Genomic DNA, 15,528 nt, shown 5'->3' on the forward strand with positions numbered 1-15,528 from the left:
GGAGTTGGCCGTCCGACTGCGGTCTGGAGTATGGGGCCTTCCTGCTGCTGCGGAGTCGGGGCGGTCTGCCTCCCCCCACCGCAGGGAAAAGGGTAACACCACCTGGGTCTGGGTGCAGTTCCCCCCTCCAGGGGCAAGGGTACCTAGACCCGGTTTGTAGAGTACGCTTTGGGAGTGTGATCGTGTGTACAGCGTCTCTTTATGTCTGTCTCTACGTTGGTTGAGTGGTGGAGTAAGTGTATATGAGAGCATGAGGGGGGGAATGGATGTTTGTATATGTGTGTGCCTGTATGTCTGTGTCTATATGTCAGGTCGGGTATCAGACGCCACCTCTCTGGGGACATCTCAGGCCCTCCAAGGTTTGGAGGCCTATCTCCCCCCACCACCACTTCCCCTGCCAGTGACAGACGCCCTCAGACATCGGTGCGTTGGTGGTTCTTTGTGTCTGGGGATGGGCGTCCAGGTGCACACCAGCTCACTCCTTGGTGGCCGCTTATCGGGGCCTGGAGCCTGGGGCTCGCTCGGGCCACTTCGGAGGTGGGGTGCCCCCGGCCTCTCGGCCTGGGGCTCGGTCACTCAGGCACGGCTGGCTGCCGGCGGAGCTCACGGGCGCGTCACTGCAACTCCCCCTGGCTTCTGCTCCGCGGCTGCTGAGTGAGCCCTCATCTGGGACTCTCCTCAGCTCTTTCTGGGACAGTGGCGCGGCTGCCCCTCTGTTGGTCTTCCTTGGTCTCTTGTGTTCTGGGGGCCTCTGGATGTCTGGAGTTTTGATCTCCTCCATACCTGCTTCATGCCCTGGAGGACGGGGCTGTGGCCCCCCCACACCCTCTAGCAGATCATTACATGAAGGAACCTTTTAAAAAAACAAGCGCGTCCATGCTCACAGGTGTACACACGGGTGATCACACCCACAAACTACACCCTTTTTGGCTCCTACCTCAAAGCACACTGTGTTCTGTTGATCTTATGTGCTGCACAATAATGTTTAATATTTAGTATTTACTGTCATATTCCCATATATCATTGTGATGTTGTTTATTCTATTACTCTTATTCTCTTCTGCTTGTTTTCTTTTTTCTTTCTCAGCAGGTGATCCAGGTGATCGATAGATGCATTTTTTTTCTCTGCCCGTTCTGTTGGTTTATGTTTTTTGCCCTTCTCCCCCGTCCCTCTTCTCAGCTGTTTCTCTTTCCCTCTTTCTTTCTCCCCTTCTTTCCCCCAGTCAAGTCTGTCCCGTATTCAGTAAGTGAAAATAAAATAAACAATAAAAGGTGAATCAAATGGACCATTACGGCAAGGCTGGGATGGTCAATTTGGTAAAGTAAATCCGTTGGGCATCTTTGTTTGCCTTTAGACAACAATTCTGAGGGCAAAAGAACCAAACGGGACAGGCAAAAAAAAAGAAAAAAAAAAAAAAGAAATATAAATGAGGTTGGCTGGCTTTTTCGGTGGCATGCGGGAGTTTGGAGGGGAATTTTTGTTTCTCTTTTCTTTTCTTTTTGCCTCTCTGTCAGTGACTCTTGCTCGGTTTCACGGGACCCAGTTTTCTTTTTTGATGGATCGCAGGATCGTTTTTTTTTTTTGGGGGGGGGGGGGGGGGGGGGAAGGGGGGGTTTTAGGGGTTGTCTTTCTCCTTTTTTATCATTAATATGCGTGGCTATTGTTTCTGTTGTTTATTTATTTATTTATTTTTTCGTGTTTGTGTCTATATAATGCATCTAAAATTACCCACATTCCCTTTTATGGAAACATCAGTTTGCTTATTTGCAGTAGCGCACTCCGAGAAATGGTTTCCCACACATCATGTTATAATAGAGAGGGGAAAAAAATTATAACAAAAAAAAAAGCTGAGCTGATATGACTGATCTTAAAATAATTTCTTTAAATGTTAAACGGCTGAATAATGTTGTTAAAAGACAAAAAAATATTTCATTTTTGAAGAAGGAAAAACACAAATTGCCTTACTGTCAGAAACTCATTTAAATGATTTGGAACACGTTGGGTTGGTTTTTTACTCATCCTATGATACAAAAAGTAGAGTAGCCGCCATCCTTATCCATCGTAATCTGCCTCTAACCATAGAAAAAGTCATAAAAGATAAGGAAGGACGCTACATTCTTATATCTGGTTTCTTATTTAGAGAATCTATTTTCATAGGATGTGTTTATGGTCCAGATTCAGAAGATGTCTCTTTTTTTCCCAATCTCTTAACCCATGTTTCAGCCATAGCTTCTCCATATTTGATTTTGGGAGGTGATTTTAATTGTGTTCCTGATCCTAGGGTTGATAAATCTCCACCAGGGGGTGAATTGTCACCAAAAAGCATTAGACTGATAGAGTTTTGTTCTGATCTAGAAATTTTTGATTCCTGGCGAGTAGCTCACCCCACAGATAGGGATTTCACTTTTTTTTCTTGCCCCCATCAGAGTTTCTCAAGAATAGATTTGCTCTTGTCATCCAGGACGGTGTTGGATAGGATGGAAGAGTGCTCAATAAGGTCTTGTCCATTATCTGATCATTCAGTAGTAAGTATAAATATTCACCCACCTTATTTTGAGCCATATTCCCGCCGATGGAGGATGAATCCTTATTTATTGAGTATATCACTAAAGAGTGGAATGTTTTTATGACCACTAATAAAACGGAAGATGTAAGCCCATCTTTGTTGTGGGAAACCGCTAAAGCCTATCTTAGGGGTAGTATTATCTCATACACCACAGCGCAGAAAAAGGCTTCAATGAAAGAACAACTTGGTTTAGAGCACATAATACAAAAACTAGAAGTGCAGTTTAAAAGGTCCAAAACTATACTTAAGAAGTTAGAAGCAGCCCGCTCAGCTTTAAATCAATTACTGACTAAAAGAGCAAAGGCAGCAATTTTCTTTGATAAGCATAAATTATGAATCTGGGAACAAACCTGGCCGTCTCTTAGCAAAAATAGCAAAAGGCAGGACAGATACAAACGTTATACCATCACTGTTTGATAATAAACATGTCAAGCATTATAAAACAACGGATATTAATCGAATTATGAAGCAGTTTTATATACACTTGTACTCATCAGAGTGTAGTATTTAAGGTTTCCATGTTAGCAGGCTGTGGAGTGCTCTGTCAGTGTAATTGGTCTAAAAGTGTTTAAATCTTCAGTCTTATGTTAAAATCTCAAAGGACAGCATTACATTTTTAATATTAACAGTAACCCTGGGCCTCTGTGGATTGGGCAGCTGATCTAATCTCTGTCTAAAACTGGATAACAAAAACTAAGGAGTGCTGAATCACTTTGCAGACTATTGCAGAGTAACAGGTGTGTAGCATCGCTAACTAGCTAGCAACAAGCCTCCAACACATTGTATATTCTAGCGGCTAATCTAGCACACGAATTAACAACAGAGTGATTTTAGATGCTGTAAAACTATAAGATGATAAGCTGTGTGGTTTTTTGATAATAGTGACATGGTTGTATTTACCTTAATTGGACGAGTCGTCAGTCACGGTAAACCCATCAGCAGATAAACTGGAGCAGCCGGGCTACGTAAAAAGTGTAGGGGACTTGTTCGTGGTCACATCCAGCAGGTGTGTGGACGGGAGCGTCACGCAGGCGCTCCACCTCAAGTCGCTACTGTGCAGACTCTGGCTCCAAAAGTGCAACATGGCAGCGTCTACAAGCGGGATATTTTGGCTTCATTTTTATGCAATGGGAGTAAGTGCTGTAGTGTCGTCCATGTTTTCTACAGTCATTGGCTGGGACCTGACAAAAGTGCCACCTGAAGGAGGCTTCTCTCTGTCTGATAGCTTGTGTTCTGAGACCTGACACCTGACTTTTGATTCCTGAGACCTGACTCCTGACATGTGATTTCTGAGACTTGACTCCTGACTTCTGAGACCTGATTTCTGAGACCTGACACCTGATGACTTTTTGTCTGAGACCTGACAGCTTTTTTCCTGAGACCTGAGGATGTCCTAAAATGTACACCGTACTGTAGACATCCCAACATTCTCACAAGGTCAGTGGGTCACTGGCAGTCTCCTGGTCCTGTTGGTGGGGGTAGATACTGTTATGGTCCTCTCTGTGTCAGCTCACCACTTTCTCTCTGGCTCTTTCTCCTTTAGTGCTCTCTATCTCCTCTTTCTCTGTGTGTATGTCTCTGTTTATGGGACAAAGACACAAACTGAACTGGAATACCATTTGTAGATAATCCTGCCCTGTGGAATCTTCATTTGAATTCAGTGTTAATATGCACTGAACTTTGGTACACATCCTTCCTACCTGAGTGATCTTTGACAGCTTGAATGTAACTTTTCACAATCCTTATGTTTGAGAGAATAATCGAACAGATCAGTCTGTTGTGGCACTGGCAGAAAATATTTTGCAAGGTTTTTTTTATTTTTCAACTCTGCAGCTGAAGCCACAAATGCATTTTCCAACAACTGTGGCATCATTTAAGAGGAAATAAATTTATTACAAAGAAGCATTGTTACAGCAAATAAATAATTGACCAAACACAAATTTTCTTTTTGTGTTGATAACAAAAGCTGATATTAAATAGGCTATTCAATAATTTACATTTCCTGTTCATTGACAAGAAAACTGTATGAAGACAAGCCTAAATTCTTGGGGAATTTTAATAAATTTCCCAGTTTAATACATGGGGCCTGTACAATAAAACAAGTTTGCTATACCCGGGATATCTTTTCGTCATCTGGCTTCAGTTCAGTAATCATTCTAGACAACCCAATGAGTCAACGAGTTTACAATTCTAGCTATAAGCTGCCTTGTATAAAACAGTTCGTTGGCAAAATATAACCAAGAAAATAGCAAAATAAAGAAAATGGGTAAGTCTACTGCCCATTACATTTCTAAAAATAAATAAATAAATAAATAATAGTAGAAAAGTCTAAAGAATTTAAACACATTATAGGTTAAAACAACACAGTAACTGCAGCATAAAGTGGCAGTGTAAGTGTTTTAGATGTGGGAGTGGAGTGAATTTATGTGTCATTTAAATGGTTTAGGTGGTCAGTAAGACTGGAAAATCGTTATAAATAAAGTACCTTTAAAGCCAGATAGGAAAGCTAACAAAGAAGATTCATCAGTATCAGTACCACAGTACTGATTCTTTGAGCTGCAATAACTATGGTCTATCTCTTAACAGATTGTCTTTCGGAAGATCAGTGATGTGAAACGTGAAGAGGAAGAGATGCTGAAAAGGAAGAATGAGGCTCCTCTCAACCTCCCACCAGACCACCCAGTTCGACGACTCTTTCAGCGTTTCCGGCAGCAGAAGGAAGCCCGTCTCGCTGCTGAGCGGGGTAGTCAGGCCACTGGTGATGTCGAGAAAGGTGTTATTCACCTGGAGCCATCCAGAGGTCCAGAGAGGCTTGCCTCTACTAGTATTGTCATAGTAACTGAGAACCAAACTGCAACCACCAGTTCCTCCACATCTTCATCATCCAGGGCATCCAGCCAAGCCATGTTTCATGTTCCCGGCATCCAAAATGGCAGCCTAACTGGTTGCAAATCTGCAGAGCCACCCAAAGCTAAAGGGTGGGGACGTTTCAAAGAGTCAGTTGTGAAAGCTGAGTCGTGGAGCAGTGTCTCCAAGGCTGAGTCCATGGAAATGCTGACTGATAGAACTAAGTGTCACAACGAGGTGTCTCTAAGGAAAACAGATTCATGTGACAGTGGCATCACAAAGAGCGATCTCCGCTTAGATAATGTTGGCAGTGTCAGAACACCACAGGAGCGAAGCCCAGTCCAGTCTGATGAAAAGAGGGTCTTTTGTCCAATACCAGAGCAGAGTGTGCAAGCGTCTATCCTCGAGTTCAAACAAGAATTAAAAGGAGACATCAGAAATCTGAACAGTCGCATGACAGTGCTGGAGACACAGCTTACAGAGGTGCTACGACTTCTTAAATCAAGGAAATCATCTGGGTCCTTTTTCGAGTTCTCTCGGCCACCATCTCCTGACTCTGATAAGGACAGCTTCAATTAAATTAGATGGCTCGGATAATTGTGGTTAATGATGATTCATCATTGTCATATCATACTCAGCATACTCATCCTATGCTGTCTGTATGGTATCATATACCATATGATACCTGGGACATAAAGACAGCAAAAGCACCTTTTATGTTTTCAGCATTACGTTTCTTTTTGAGATAGTCAGGTCCATAAATATTGGGACACCGACACAATTCTAACATTTCTGGCTCTATACACCACCACAATGGATTTCAATGGAATGATACGAGCAAGATGTGCTTTAACTGCAGACTGTCAACTTTTATTTGAGGGTATTTATATCCAAATCAGGTGAACGGTTTGCATATGTGCCTCCCAAAAGTAATGGGACAGAATAAGAATCATAGATCAAACTTTCACGTTTTAATTCTTGGTTGCAAATCCTTTGCAGTCAAATACAGCACACACATAGACATCACCAAACGCTGGGTTTCATCTCCGGTGATGCTCTGCCAGGCCTCTACTGCAACCGTCTTCAGTTCCTGCTTGTTCTTGGGGCATTTTCCCTTCAGTTTTGTCTTCAGCAAGTGAAATGCATGGCATATTTTAACCTGTGCTGCTTTTGTCAACAGTCACATCATCAAATACAAGAGAACGCATTCCACTGGCAGCCATACATGCCCACGCCATGACACTACCACCACCATGCTTCACTGATGAGGTGGTATGCTTAGGATCATGAGCAGTTCCTTGATCTTGGTGTCATCTGTCCATAGGATGTTGTTGTTCCAGAACTGTGAAGGATTTTTAGAGGGTGTTTGGCAAAATCTAATCTGGCCTTCCTGTTTTTGGGGCCCACCAATGGTTTACATCTTGTGGTGAACCCTCTGTATTCACACTGGTGAAGTCTTCTCTTGATTATTGACTTTGACACACATAAACCTAAGCGTTTTTTTATTCCCACCCTATTCCCACCTACTAATAATCTGAATACATATTGTTTGTGCATCACAAGGCTGTAGTTTTACCTGTGGCATGTGAGGTGACTTCAAGATGCAAATTAGACAAAAAAAAGTGAAGTGGTACAGAATACTCTAGACAGCTATCATATTTAAAGCAAGGGCCACAAAAGTTAACTTGGTAAGCTTTTACTATAACGAGATGATCAGAGCCAACTTGCTAATGCTGGTGCTATCTTGACCATATTGTCAATATAGAACACTTTGTTTTTCCCTTTTGCTTAGAAAGGCCCTCACTGTAGCTTGTATTTAGGGTGGTGTAGGAGGCAACTTTTCTGTTTCTGGTTACTTTTTTCATTCTAGAAAATAGATAAGGATAGGATTTTTATAAAGTATATGATGTTGTTGTTCTGAGCTTGTTTTAACTGACCTTATGTCATAATCTTTGTCTTTGACTTTTTGTAGAATCCTATGTGTTTCTAAAATACATGCAGAGAACCACGTTTTGGCAAGTATTGTACACTTATTAAACTACTGATTTGTTTGTAAAGAAGCTGAGGTACTGGACACCGAATGGTAACACAGTTAGGCTTTTACTGCCTAAATGCTAACTGTTGTCTTTAGATAGTTCACACTCTGAAGGTGAAGTTTCATTTATGTCATAAAACCTGCTCAACCTGCTTCAAGGGATTTATTAAAATGAGTAGATGCCCTCACGAGCAGCAAGGGGCCTTAAAACGAATTAAAAAAGAAAACGCAATCCACATGTAAGATAAGATGAACCTTTATGAGTCCCACACGTAGGAAATTTTTGGGTCACAGCAGAAAGCACAAGTTAAGAGCAGTAAAAATTAAAAAAAAAATAGAATAGAATAAGATAACATAACATAACATACTGTACAAAATATTAAAAAGTTAAAATGAGGATTAAATTTAAGGTCTTATGTAATTAATATCACACAAATAGTTAAAGCTGCATTCATTCATATTTGACACCATTTTGACAGAAAGATTTTAAATAATGTTTCTTCATTTAGATTACTAGAGCTATTGAATAAGATATTTATGTGTATGTCAGTTAGTGCCTCCTTCAGGCCCCTAAATCTTTGTTGGATTTTTTAAAATTTACTATTTAATATGTCATTTAAAACAGTTCCTATGAAAAAAAAATCACTTGCCAGATATTCTTTTACTTTACCTTACTTTAGCAAAGACTGGTTTACTTCTGTTAAAGCTTTTGTGTTTTCAGTCAACATAACTTGTTGATACTTTTAAGCCACCACCTCTGGACCACTACTTCTGTTTGGGCAGTTCATCAACTCTCATTAGTTTCTTTTTTTCTTTCTTTCTCTTTTTTTTTCATTCACTAATATTAAGGTGTGTTCACAGCAGTGAAAAATTCCAGGCCACAATAACATTTTAGATTATCTAGCCAAAAGACAAAATTTATGTCATTGCAAAGTGTCCATCATCCATTAACAATTCATAAGAATCCCTATCCCTCCTTGTAGGAAGCCAAGTTACACACACTAATGCGCTAATGATTTTTCATCTAAACTGTGCTAAAGGTGAAGGTCATGGTTGTTGAAGGTCAAGGACTGATCGAAGTGCTTAACTTTAAAAACATTAAAAATATAAAAATACAAAAATTATATATCTATGTGTGTGTGTGTGTGTGTGTGTGTGTGTGTGTGTGTGTGTGTGTGTGTGAGGAACCTTGGAGTAATTTTTGACCAGGATACGTCCTTCAATGCGCAAATTAAACAAATATGTAGCGGCATTCTTCCATTTGCACAATATATCTCTAAAATATTTCTAGGCTGGACTACTGTAATTCGTTCGTATCAGGATGTCTAAAAACTCCCTTAAAACCCTTCAGTTTATCCAAACTGCTGAAGGAACTGTACCTAAAGTGATTAGAAAGAGAGAGCATATTTGTCCTATATTGGCTTTTCTTCATTGGTTGCCTGTTAAATCCATAATCAAATTTAAAATCCTTTTCACCACATACAAGGTCTTGAATAATCAGGCCCCATCTTATCTTAATGGCCTTATAGTATTATACCACTCCACAAGAGCACTTTGCTTTCAGACTGTGGGCTTACTTGTTGTTCTTAGAGTATTTAAAAGTAGAATGGGAGGCAGAGCCTTCAGCTTTCATGCCCCTCAACTATGGAGCCAGCTTCCAGTTTGGATTTCATCTCTTTTTCTCATTAATTACTGTTTGTAAGCTAGTGAAAGTCCTAATATGGCCAAAGATGGGCCAAACCTTAGGTAGATGTGCACATTACTATGGTAGGTAGGGACACCTATTATCACCTATTACCTAGTAAAATTATTTCTATAATTAACTTTTAATTATACAAATTTTGACCAATATCTGAAGAAATATGGACTTTCCAGCACACAGGACCATGCAGTTGAACAAATTGAAGTGTAAGCTTTACATCATGTGTCCACATAAATTGTAAACTGTATTGTCTGTATTGTAAACAAGGGTCTCCACTGACAAAACAGAATGTACATGTGGTACATTCTTTCATACTAAGCTGTAGAAGGTGTTTATTCACTGAACTTTTCCTCACATCATTTAAATGTCTCTATTAGCTTGGAAAGAAAGCAACTGGACTTATTTAATTTTCTTTCCACGCTGCCTAGACTACCATTACCTGGATGATTGAGAACCAACATAGACATATTGCCTTTATTAAAGAATGCATCATGCATATATTGTTCTGCAACTTTAATCAGCATCAGACTACTTTATTAATCCCTAGGAAATTATGTAAATTATGTAAGCTCTGTGTTGTCTGCAAGCATGAAGAAAATACTAAAACTGTGCCAACTATAAACTTTAAATGAAAACTTTACAGTAAAATTTGAAATGTCAGGCTTCATGACAAATTTGATAAAGAATTACTTAAAGGCACAGAAAATAAAGTGTGTCATTCAAAAAATGTCAAAAATGTACCTCTTGACTTGTCTAAATAATAACCTGAGATGTATGTATCCCAACTTGGTATCTGGTGTGTCCTCTCTCAGTGTGATAATATGTCATAATATGCAACCATTGTCCTATATGCTGTGTTTATGGAGAGACTGGTTGTTATTTGTGTGAAGTTGTGAAGGTCATGTTGTCCTGCGGGGAAACTGCTATCAACACTGATGCATTTTGATTGTCATCCCTGCATGAAGCTTGTGTCTGAAATGTGTTTTTCTAAAGGAAATGCTTAAATCTAGCTGAATGCCTTGTTACTTCACTACTGTTACTTGTTACCTGGCTGGATATCTGAAGCCTCTTCTCTAAACTTTACCATTTTCTGTTAGTCACATATATGTTGCGACTGTCACCTGTGCATGACGACCATAACAATAAATAAATAGATAGATTTTGTTTTGTTTGTTGTTAGGTCTGTTTCCATTTTTCACTTGTTATGAACTAACACTGTATCAGCACAAAGAATATTGATAAAATCACATCAAATGTCATCAAGACACCTTGTACTTGTATCTTTGCTGTGTATTTTTTGGAAGAAGAACGTTGTTGCTCACAGTAACAGACACAGATAGAAGTAGAAACCTTTTGTTGCGACTTAATGTATTTCAGTTAAAGTCTTTAAAGGTAAAAAGACAAAACCAACTTTAAATAGATAACTGTATAAGAGTTATTGTGTTGAATGTTTCAATACAATTTATTTTTGTTGATTATTCACTTTGCAAAATAATTTTTTTCTGACGTTGATGAACATTTTCATTTTAATCAATGGGATTTTTGTCCAGCCTTTGGCTGTTTTTTTCCCCACCTTTGGTCTTACCAGGTGTGACCAAACATTTGGTCCCACCTGTTAGGTGCATCCTTCTGGGTCGATCATCATAGCCGTTTTTTCTACAGAGTTCTCATCGTTTCGAATCACGTGTCCATAACACCTCAGGCGGGACTCAAGCATCTTTTCCTTAATTGGGGCTACGCCTATTCGCTTCCGTATGTCTTTGTTCGTAACACGGTCCCGTCTTGTAATTCCCAAGCTCCATCAGAGCATGCGCATCTCCATGGTGTTTAGGGCCTGTTCATGTGTGGTCAACGTTAGTTTTTAAAAAAACATCTTACTCCCAGATGTTTCTTTAGGTTGGAGGTGGAGTCTTTTGATGCCGAGAGCAGCTTGGTTGCTGGCAAACAGAGTATGCATCCCACGGTCAGATTTTGCCCATCCCTTTCTTCTTTAAATGTGAAGTGGTGTCAGAATTTCCAAGTAACAAATGCATTCCTGTGTAACTGACACCACCAGCATTAACAGGATACTTACATTAGAGCCTCTTAGACTACGTTCACACTGCAGGCGAAAGCGCATCAAATGACCCTATGCGACCCACATCCGATCATGGTATCACAGTGTGAACGGCACAAATCCAATATTTTCAAATCCGATCTGGGTCACTTTTGTATGTGGTACTGAATCCGATGCATATCTGATGTTTTAAAAGTTTTAGACTGCTGTTTGAATGGTCATGTCGCATTAAATCTGTCTTTTATGTCACTGACACAGGACAGACGCCAATTATCAGCGTCGGAGAAGTGCCCGATAAGACATCGCAAACGCTTCCTGGCCATCCCGTGTAGATGTCAGTGAAACTGTTGGGAAGACAGTATTGGAGAAACGTTAACATTTTATTTGTACTGTATAATCTGCAGATTCTGACAGAAATCTGCAACTATCCTTTGAAGCACCGCTCCTCTAAAACAGCAATAAGGATCATTATTAAGCCATATGTAAATAAGAAAATAACTTTAAGTTATAAAGTCAGAAGCAAGTCTTTATATTAACAGCTAACAATACTGTTTGGTCTAGGTCTAAACAGGGAGAAAAGCGGACTACTCCTCAGGGTGGAATATATAATTATTATGTATAATCCCTGAATACAACAGAAATGTCACTAATAAAATCAGTTGCAACATAAAATCACAGCCTGCTTTAGATCCGCATCCAGCTTGTCTCTTTGTTTCTGGGCCAAGCTCTGCTTACTTTTCCTTTTTCTGGATCTTTTTTTTCTGAATCTTTTCTATTCCAGCAGGGATCCCCATAACCTCACCCTTGAAAAAAAGCTTTCTGCAAAGCCCCCTCCCTCTCTTGTTCCCTGTTCCCACTTTCCTCTTTCTCCTCCTCAACTGATGATCTGTATTGCAGTGCCAATCCTCCTCCTCACTGCAGCAGAGAACAAACAAGAGGGTCATCCTCTCAGACTGAGAAGAAAAAAATACATCTACAACCAACTTCCCGTTTTTCCATCCTTTCTGTATTATACTCATGCCATAGCATGGTCTAGAGGGCTACAAATGAACAGCTTCCACTTCCTGCAGGTTACTTCTTCTTAGACCAGGGACATTTTAAAAATCAATTAGACACTTGGAAAATAAGCTTATTATATGTATAAAGGATGACAAGGATGCCACCTGGGCGCCTCCTGTGTGGTGTTCCAACTCAAGACATGCTGGTGAGTTTATATATCTCGCCTGGTCTGGGATTGCTGTGATGTTTCTCAGGTGCCTGGGGAGAGGGAGGTCTGAGCCTATCTGCTGAGGCTGCTGCCCCCATGATATGGTCCTGGATAAGCAGACGAAAATGGATGGTCTGATGGATGGATAAATAAAAAGATGTATAAATAAAAGTAGTAGTTTCACAGTACCAAAATATATATTTAAAGTTTATTGTTTAATTTTAAGACAGACACTGAATAGTGCAGGTCTAAAATGTGTTGCTTTGGTAAGAATATTTGGCAGTAAATAATAAATCCCTGATGAAATCTTAACAGTGGTGACATTTTCTTTGACTTTAACTTGAAAAAGTGTTTTAGCTAGATGAACATGAACACGAACACAATAACTCATATGGAAATAAGAATGTACACACTGGCAATAGTTTGAAAAAGATACTTTAGTGTCTCCAGCACAACATTCTAGTGAGCTTAAATTTGAGTGTTTTTGAACTCTTTAAACTCAGGATTGCTATTGCTTCAAAACTTTAGTAATCAGGCTGCTACCTAAACGCATAGTAATTAGTGAAACTTATTTTATAACATAGTCATTGTAGTCATCTTGACATTAAACTTTAACAATCTGTTTAAGCAATTAGGAATTAAATGCAAAAATACTTAGATGTCAAATGTTTCGAATATTTGAAACAAGCAATTTAATTGGTTTCACATTTCACTACTTTCATCTTTAGCTTACCAGCGGCGTGGATATTTCTTCTGGAGTTTTACTGTATCTGGCCCTGATAACCGTCACATTCCACAAAGAGCACAGAAAAAGCTGAACAGTTTTCATTTTTAAACTCTCCAAATGCATTGAAATCAGTTGAATGAATGCAGAGTTCAGTTCAGTCCATCGCTACTTCAAACTTATTTTCAGGTTAAAAATAGGAAAGGCAGCATTTCACCTGCATATTTGGCTTAACTTGTCAACAGGCTAGCTGAGCTCGGGATCACCCATTGCCATTTGCAGTCAGAATTGCTGAGTGGGCCCGCCTTTTTAAAGTACGCCTTTGCCCCTACAGAGGTGTGTGTGTGTGTGTGTGTGTGTGTGTGTGTGTGTGTGTGTGTGTGTGTGTGTGTGTGTGTGTGTGTGTGTGTATGCCACTACCCCCTGTCCCCCACCCCAACACACATACACACCACCTGAACAGGTCAAGGCCTTCTGTTTGTTATCAGACTTGTTTTTGCATCCTGGCTGAACCTTCTGGTGTGTGAGGAAAAAACTGCAGTGGGGATCATATATCTACCTCTGCAGGGCTGCCGGGGGCATAACCTAACAAATGTGTGGGGTCAACTGGTAAGGACTTATTTCTGTTGTGTTTGTAATGCAGAAGTAGGGAATACTGCTAGGTTGAATGATTAGGTAAGAAACTGCTTGGATATGAATAACAATGACTGGGATTCCTGCAGTTTAAAACTGCTAACTTTTAAACTATTTAAGAGATTCAGAGTGAGAACTCCTGATGAATTTGACGCATGTGTTCTGGTTTGACAGTCCTGTAAACTTGTAGATCTGCTTATAATTTTAAACAACTTAGTAATAGTTCTCTCTTTAAGATGAATGGTTCTTTTCATGCTGTAACAGACAGAAGGGAGCTTTTGTGACATTGCTGCTCATGATTTGCCCAGCCAGATTATTGTCAGATAATAATGAGCTGCTATTGCTATCTGCTACATCTTGGACAAACAAGGAGAATATTAACTGGTTCCTCTGATTTCTTAAGTATGCTGGCAACCAGGCAGTAAAAAACAGCTGTTGTGAAGGAGGAAGATGTAGTAGGCTTGGGTAGGGATTAAAATAATTTACAATTTAAGATTAAACAAATAAAAGGAGAAAATGATTGAGATGAGTCAAGAGGTTTTGTACTGAAGATGTTTAGTTAGATGGCTTTACATAACTCATTTTAAAGTAAAGATGCAACTTCCCTCACTTTCTGAAGCCTATAGGAGCACTTGAAGAGAGAAAGAAGCTAAACAAGAAATAATCAGATGAAGACAATGAAATGGATGAAGACTAAAGATTGGGGGGGACAACACAAACAGTTACCCTCGGTACATTTAACATTGAGCCCAGCAGGCGACAACAATGGTGTCAGCAAGACTCTTCTCGGTCTGAACGTTGCTAGATTTCTCTTTGGCTGATTTCAGTGTGCTTGGGCAGCACAAAGTTAAAACAATTGGGAGGGGTTTTTTTTTCCTTTTTTCCATTGTGTCCAGCAGGTCTCAACTCATATAAAGACACAAAGGTTGCAGGTGCTTCATGGTACTGCACAGCTCTTATATTGACAAACTGCTGCTTGATTGTCAAGAATGGGAAGCTGGAGTCTTAAGCATGCTAAATCCTTTGCTATGATGGTACTTCGGTGAGGAGTGTTTCTTTTCAAGGTGCTGCCCTATTTTCTATTTCTGACTCAGAGAAAAACAGCGATAGGTGAGAATGGGATTGGTCAGTTGGTTATTTGTCCAAATTGTTGAACTACAAACAAAGTGAAAGATAAGAACTGTAAGATATATATATATATATATATATATATATATATATATATTGGAGACCTTTTTTTCTCTCACATCACCTCACTGACACGGTTACTGGATATTAGAAATGAGGAGAAGCAAAGCCCAAATGTAAGGGAGGAAGAGTGTAACATTGAGATTTTTTTTCCTGCAAACATGCTGATGGATGTTAGGAAATATAGTGATGTTTGTTGTTTGATGTGCATGTAGTAAACTGTTGTGTTGTGTACTGCTTGGTTCTGCTTGCTAAACAAGACTATGTTACTGCATAAAACAGCTCTGAGTGTGTCTTGCGAACATGTGGTTTGCCAGCTGATTGTGCAGCTCAGTAGACCCGGCCCGAGGGGGGGAAATCCTACTGTCAGACTCCAACTTGTCAGTCTGGTGACCTACACAGACTCTCATCTGCACAGTCCTCATTCATAGTCTTCTACAAACCCTAACATTACAGCTAACAGGTAGATTTTCTTATTTTAGTCCAGCTAGGTCAAACAACAAAGACCCACTCAGTAAATGGCACCACATTTCCAAGGAAAAGCAGTGAAGCTGAGCCTGTGGGTCTCAC

The 15,528-nt window shown here is 39.9% G+C and overlaps 1 protein-coding gene across 1 annotated transcript in view; it reads left to right on the forward strand.

The window, feature by feature from the left end:
- The window catches only part of LOC309708432 (voltage-gated delayed rectifier potassium channel KCNH1), a 106,810-nt gene extending 96,421 nt beyond the window's left edge, over window positions 1–10,389 (forward strand). Inside the window, exon 11 of the mRNA XM_082536483.1 lies at window positions 5,153–10,389. Within this exon, the coding sequence (XP_082392609.1) occupies window positions 5,153–5,992 (840 nt within the window). The 3' untranslated portion in view covers window positions 5,993–10,389. The remainder of the gene's footprint in view (window positions 1–5,152) is intronic.
- Window positions 10,390–15,528: the final 5,139 nt, after the last annotated feature.

Source organism: Aulonocara stuartgranti (assembly GCF_965226115.1).
Source record: "Aulonocara stuartgranti genome assembly, chromosome: 6".
In the NCBI taxonomy this organism is placed as follows: domain Eukaryota; kingdom Metazoa; phylum Chordata; class Actinopteri; order Cichliformes; family Cichlidae; genus Aulonocara; species Aulonocara stuartgranti.